At 37.5% G+C, this 6,908-nt stretch overlaps 2 protein-coding genes across 3 annotated transcripts in view; one reads left to right on the top strand and one right to left on the bottom strand.

The window, feature by feature from the left end:
* Positions 1 to 469: 469 nt before the first annotated feature.
* The window catches only part of LOC108366077 (congested-like trachea protein), an 18,150-nt gene continuing 11,711 nt past the window's right edge, over positions 470 to 6,908 (top strand). Inside the window, exons 1-4 of one of the 2 annotated variants that reach the window (XM_017620354.1) lie at positions 544 to 711; positions 1,075 to 1,257; positions 1,331 to 1,763; positions 5,959 to 6,138. In XM_017620354.1, the coding sequence (XP_017475843.1) occupies positions 1,144 to 1,257; positions 1,331 to 1,763; positions 5,959 to 6,138 (727 nt within the window). In that variant the 5' untranslated portion in view covers positions 544 to 711; positions 1,075 to 1,143. The other variant, XM_017620355.1, reaches the window with a different exon arrangement.
* LOC108366076 (plant intracellular Ras-group-related LRR protein 4-like) lies at positions 1,778 to 5,617 on the bottom strand. The gene is made up of 4 exons (XM_017620353.1): positions 5,049 to 5,617; positions 4,213 to 4,843; positions 3,180 to 4,036; positions 1,778 to 3,065 (listed from the first exon to the last, which is right to left on the bottom strand). The coding sequence occupies exons 1-4, from the start codon at positions 5,085 to 5,087 to the stop codon at positions 2,187 to 2,189; spliced, it is 2,406 nt and encodes an 801-aa protein (XP_017475842.1). The 5' UTR covers positions 5,088 to 5,617; the 3' UTR covers positions 1,778 to 2,186.

Below are 6,908 nucleotides of genomic sequence, written 5' to 3'. Positions count from 1 at the left end.
TGTTACATGAATTTTTTAGGTGTGGAAGAGTGTAACTCAAACTTATTGGCTATTGCATATAAAAGCTGAAAAATACCGCGATTTCTCTATTATTAAGTTTACAATGAAGACATCTGAACCATTGAATACTTTATAAAGAAGTTTGACTGTAATTTTGTGCTGGGGGCATGAGATATTGTGCAATATTTTTAAATGAAAAATAATCGATTACTTCGCAATAAGATTAATCGATAGCTTTTCTANTGGATAACAAGATAAGATCGCAAATCGGCAAATTAATTTTCAAAAATCTCTAAATTTGTTACATGAATTTTTTAGGTGTGAAAGAGTGTAACTCAAACTTATTGGCTATTGCATATAAAAGCTGAAAAATACCGCGATTTCTCTATTATTAAGTTTACAATAAAGACATCTGAACCATTGAATACTTTATAAAGAAGCTTGACTGTAATTTTGTGCTGGGTGCATGAGATATTGTGCAATATTTTTAAATGAAAAATAATCGATTACTTCGCAATAAGATTAATCGATAGCTTTTCTTGGCATTTTTAATGACGTTTAAATTTGCTGCCCTGTTGGTCCAGTGATTTTCGTTCAACATCAGCAAAGAACTATTCCAAATCCACAGCATCACGTTATCAGCAACAGGTTTCTGCATCACACGTCTGCAAGGAAAGCAAAAGCCAAATAAATCCTACCTCTTTAAACCGGGTAATGTAGTGAAAGTGCAAAAAAAATATTTCAGCCTAATCCTTTGGAATGCTCTAAAAATACCATTAAACATAGTGCATCTGGAGGAAAAACAACTCAGTGCCAAAGCAGTGTCCTTAGATGAACTAAAAATAGCTTAGTCCTATCGCTAAATTAATAAAACGAGATACATAATTGATTCTTGGTTATGAATTCGTCCTAACCATTTGTGCGCGAATTATTGTCAAGTACAAAGGTCAATTGTACGCACATTAAGTGGAACACATACTTACATATCTCATTTCAATCTGTTAGTTTAGTAGATAGTACATCATAGCATGAACAATTCTTAATTGACAAAAAAATAAAAATNTGTTAGTTTAGTAGATAGTACATCATAGCATGAACAATTCTTAATTGACAAAAAAATTAAAAAAAAAAAACAATAAAAGAATGTCAGAAGCACCAACACAGGAGCGCAAATCAAATCCTTTTAAAGCTTTTCTCAGCGGCGGTTTTGGTGGCATTTGCAATGTACTCACAGGGCATCCATTGGACACCATTAAGGTTAGTTAGTACAAGTTCATTACCAATGTAACATAAGATTGCAACACATTTTTTTATTACTTTACGCGTCTAGGTGCGTCTCCAAACCATGCCACGTCCTGCGCCTGGCCAGCAACCTCTGTACAAAGGTACCTTTGACTGTGCTGCTAAAACGATAAAAAATGAAGGTGTAAAAGGGCTTTACAAAGGCATGTCGGCGCCACTTACTGGTGTTGCGCCAATATTTGCATTATGCTTTGCTGGCTATTCGCTGGGCAAACGCGTTCAGCAAACTGGAGAAAATACAAAATTGAATTATACGCAAATCGCAATTGCTGGCTCATTCTCTGGCCTATTGTCCACGGTTATCACAGCGCCCGGTGAGCGTATAAAATGTTTGCTGCAAGTGCAACAGGCGTCTGGTGGCGAACGAAAATACAAGGGCATGTTGGATACAGCCGTCCAGCTGTACAAGGAAGGCGGTATACGTAGTGTTTATAAAGGCAGCTGTGCGACGCTGCTGCGAGGTAAGTGAGCTTGAGTGAGGAATGTGTGTACCCGCCGACGAATGGGTCTGAATGATAACGCAAACATTTTGATTAAAGAATGTTTTATTTGTAAAAAATATCATTTAGAAACTAACTATACTAAAAATGTCGCAATTAAAAATTTGCTTTTCAAGTTAGGATTATCAATATTGCATTCAGTATAACATACGTAGCCGTCTAATAATACCATTTTTAGCATCGCAAATAAAAATAAAAATAAACGATTACATTTGGGCAATAGATATCGATTTTAGGTTTCTAAAATAACATTATTCAAACTGATTAACTTTTCTTAATCGTCACCATTTATCTTTACTTATCCAGCCAATTGTAGATGGCGTAGGCTTTAGCAAACCTCTTAATACCATATAACCCGCTATCTTATTCTACATGACTTATATTCTATATTTCGTTGGATATATTATTGTCTGCATCCCCGATCGTCTCTTCCATCCGCTTTGGTTGATCCCGTTGTACCGTATGCATCAGTGTGGTACGCTGCGTTATTGCGTTAGCGTGCGCTTCCCTGAATACGTGTAATTGATTTCCACTACTTCTAGCACTCGCTGTGCCATATGTATGTAACTGCGTATGATTTTTTCCTTGCATTAATTTCAATTTATTCTGTTCAATTTTGCGCCAATGTGGCATACGTTGCTTTTCTCCTGCTTGCCTCTGCAACACGTTATTATAAAAAAGCGATTGCGACTGCCGCTTTGAAGTCACAATGCGTCCGGGTCCACATTTTAATTGCTTACGCAAAACATAGAATACACTTCTATCATTGTGGTTGTTGCAACGTGGCGCATAGCGATTGTCATAGACGTAGCTATCGACGCGTCGACAAGAGATTTGTGCCCCCGTTTGGTAGTCCGTAATACAACGCTTGGCTCGTGGTCCGCGCTCTTGATTGGTAATTTTCGGCCGCCAGTTATACATGTCACAATTGCATTGCCATGGATTTTCACTTAGCCGAGCTAAACGTAATTTTGGACGCAGAAAGAATGTGACGGGTAGTGTGCGCAATTGATTGCCTTGCAAATAAATTTCCTCCAAGCTGGAGAGGTCATCAAGCAAGCCAGGCGGAAAGTAGGAGAGGTTATTGTAAGATAAGTCAAGTATTTCCAGGCTTCTGCAGTCCATTAGCGCGTCCATTGATATCTCTTGTATGCCACAGTGGCTGAGCTCAAGCTCACGCAGCTTTATCAGACCGGCGAATGCGTCAAACTCGATAGAGCGTATGCTGCCGCGCAGCGTAAGTTGCTCAAGTGCCGTTAAACCCTGCAATTGAAATATGTTATTTAAATTGTAAACTGAACTGCCTGCAAATAAGCAATCAATTTGTGATTGAATGCCTCAGACGCAACTTGTATGTACATATGTACGTCTGCCTACCTTAAACATATTCTGCTCCAAATTGCCAATTGACACATTTCCGATATGCAGCGTCTCCAGCTGCAGCAACGATTCGAACGGTTGATTGTTGCGCAACTGCAACGATACTGATGTCGAATCAAAGTCGATGTTGCGCGTTGAATTCATAACCCAGAAACTAGCTGACAATATATAACGTATAGGATTATTGCGAAAATCAATGCGTACTAGCTTCGGAAATGGCGGAAAGCTGCGTTCACTCAACTTCTCCAAGCGATTGTCGCTCAAATCGAGGACTTCCAGCCGCAAAAGGCCAGCAAGCGCGCGGTAATGCAAATCACGTATGTAGTTATGCGCTAGCGATAAGGTTTGTATGTGCATAGCGCCGTAGAAGGAAAATGGTGGCACTTCAGCAATGCCATTGCGCTCGAGCGATAAGTGTTCCAGGGCTGTCAGCCCATCGAACATCTCCCATTGCAGTTCATTGAGCTGACAGTCATGTATGCGTAACACTTCTAAGTGTTCCCAGGCATAAAAGGTTGGCATGCGTGCCTTTATCAATTCCTGTTTATAGATATCGTAAGGTACAATGTAATCGTCCATTTCATCATCTAAAGGAGCGAAAGCAAAGCGATTGCCATCTGCGTCTACATCATCATACGTTTCGCTGCGTGGCTTATAATCAAAGCTGTCCTTTGGATGTACAGGATTTTTTGGGCGTTTATATGTCTCGCTGCCCAGCAACGTGACCGACTCAAAATTGGCATGTTGCAGGAAAATGAGCGGTTCATCGAAAATAATGCGCAACGAACGATTGAGGCCGCCGCGTACTTCCAAAGTGGTCAGTTGGTTGAGGGGGTGTAGAGTGCTCAAATTTACTGTTTGAAATAGAAATTTGATTACAGATTAGTCATTGAAGTAAAAGAATGAAATGTGGAATAGCGATATGCCTACAAAGCTTTTAAATGCTAGCAGAAAAACTAACATAACCCATGCCCATATGTACAAATTTATAATTCTAATCTCCACATTTACATTGTAAATACTTACTTACCACTTTTATTTCTTCCGCTACTTGTGTAAAGCAAAACGAGGGCATGCAAATCATGTGGCAGCATTTGTATCAATTCTTCGATATTTGTCCACTCTTGAATTATACATGTGGCCTGCTTCATGAAGGGATTCGTTAAAAACGCATCGCTATCATCTTCATCACCGCTCTCGCCACTGCTGAACGTCTGTTCATAGCGTTCATCACGATCGTATTGCCAAATATCCTCCTCGTCTGCCACTGTATCGCTGCTACCTGGTCGATTGGCTTGCATATATTGTATCCAACGTGATATGGGCAATTCGTTGAAGTGTTCATACTGACAGACGCAATCCACTGGACATTGCAGCGTATCAATCTCAAGTTGTGGCTCGTGCGGCGGCGTTGGCGACGACGACGTTAACACTAACGGCGGCACTTCCGTTCGCTGCAAACGCTGCTGATGCTGTGTTCGTGTTCGGTGCTGCGTCGGTGATGGCCTCACTTCATTGTGAGCACGCTTGACAGCATGCAAAGCGCCGCTAGCTGTGTGGATTGACTTCTTAAGCTGTTGCTGGTGCTGATTTGCATGCTTCTTGTTATTATTTTTCACCTGCGACTTGGCATTGACGCGCGCTGCATTAACGCCGATTTGCTGTTGGCGAGAGTGGGAGGAAAAAATGGTAACTTATGTAGGTTGAGTAAGAATTCAAATTAACGACACATTTTTAATTCATTGAGTGCAGCACCGTTTTAGAAAATACTGCTCTTTTAAATGTTTGTAAAAAAAAATTACACATTTTTATTTTTCGCTCATTTTGCTGGCATGAATTAGCAATTTTTTCGCATACTGTACTTACTATCAGCACCAGCACTAGCGCCACAATAATCCATTTCATCTTTATAGCGCGGTGTTCTCACGTTTTACGTTGCCGCTTCGCAGATTTGCCAAGTATTATTAAACAATATTTTGCTTTTTAGCACTGAACGATTTGTTTTTATTTTTAGTATTTTTGTTTTTCATATAATATCAGTATAATTTACTGGCGCTAGTAGCTTTTTCTTACTGTCGCGTGGCTTGCCGTCCATACGGTTGGATGCTCACTGGGTTCGAGTGTCGTTTTGCTACTACAGAACACTCTACAACGTTTGTATAATTATTTCGATAAAAATTATGTTTTGTACTATATATTGATAAAGTCACAATTTCCATATATGTACACTTATATACGTACAAACTTATGTATGCACATACTATGCGTGCACAAACAACAAAACAGCAGCATCAGCATGGAGGAAGTGACGTACAGAAAGGATGTAGCTTATCGCATTGAGTTCCAATTCAGAAAACATTGCCTACATTGCCTACATTCCTCTCTCAAATAAATATTTTTCCATATTATTTTTTTGCCATGCATATGTACATATGTGCGCCATTAATCCATTAATTAAACTAAAATTTTACTGCATAGCTTTTTAAGTTACTGTATTTTGTGTTTTAAGTGCTTGAGTGTGTATGTACAATTAATAAAAATTGAGGAAAAAACATTAAAATACTGCCTCTTTTCATCCTCATTAACCATTTTAAACAATTACTAACCAAATTTCAATTCATTTGTGTGAAAGTGCAATTTATTTATTTTTGTATGGAGAGTTCAAGTCGACTTTCTTATGTAAGTGTGTCTCGAAGTATGTGTTGCATTGGTTTTAGCTTTGATTTCAAAAAATATTTTAAATCCATATCTATTTCCTTATGTGCCTCCACTTTAGATTTGCCCGCAAATGCCTTTTATTTTCTCGCATACGAGTATATACAAGATAAGGCCAAAGAGCAGACTGGCAGCGAAAAGGTCAGCGTTGCGTCAACGATTTTTGCTGGTGGCGCCGCTGGTATAGCTTATTGGTTGGTCGGTATGCCAGCCGATGTGCTTAAGAGCAGGCTACAAACGGGTATGTAAAAAATTGATTAATTTTTTTTTTACTATAGATACAAGTACATATCGTCGTTTAAAGTACAAAACCGCGTATCAACAAAATGAAAAGCCGCATGTATAAGGTTGCATAAATTATTTTCTAGAGAGTAAAAACACTCTATTTCAAAATGTTTTTTTTTTTGTAAAGAAATCGCATTTCTGGCTAGTATATTTCAGGACAATGGATAAGGATTGAGCCAAGAGCTTGTGTGAGTAAATCCAATTTTTGAAAAAAAATTCAGTTACGCAGTTTTGCAGAATAACGAGACGCGGTTTTGTACTTTAAACGACGATATGTACGTACATATATACATATTACATATCGTTACCTTAATATAGAAAGGCAGAGAAATTACGGTTACGTTTTTTTGCATTTCAGCGACTATATGAGTTAGGGCCTTTCTATATTAAGGTAACGATATGTATTATTAAAATTTGGATCTATACAGAGGAATCTCATTTTGAAGCATACAATACAATTTAGTTGTTTTTGTAATTTTTTTATTTTAATTAAGTGGTTTTTAATTGGGTATTTTTAATTTAATTTAATTGGGAATTTTTAATTTAATTTTTTATAAATTTTAACTTATTTTTTAATTTTACTATTTTATTTTGTTTATTTATTTTACTTTTAATGTTCTAATTGTATCTTATTTCTTTACTTCATATTTTTTGTTAATTTTATTTCTTTCATTTATTTTTTGTTCTATTTTAGCTTATTTTTTAATTTAATTTAATTTTTTTTTT

This window comes from Rhagoletis zephyria, unplaced genomic scaffold (genome assembly GCF_001687245.7).
Source record: "Rhagoletis zephyria isolate East Lansing unplaced genomic scaffold, Rhagoletis_zephyria_1.1 Rzeph_scaffold_02126, whole genome shotgun sequence".
Taxonomy (NCBI): domain Eukaryota; kingdom Metazoa; phylum Arthropoda; class Insecta; order Diptera; family Tephritidae; genus Rhagoletis; species Rhagoletis zephyria.
Note: the sequence above shows the minus strand (reverse complement) of the source record. Positions and strands in the feature narration are given on the sequence as shown.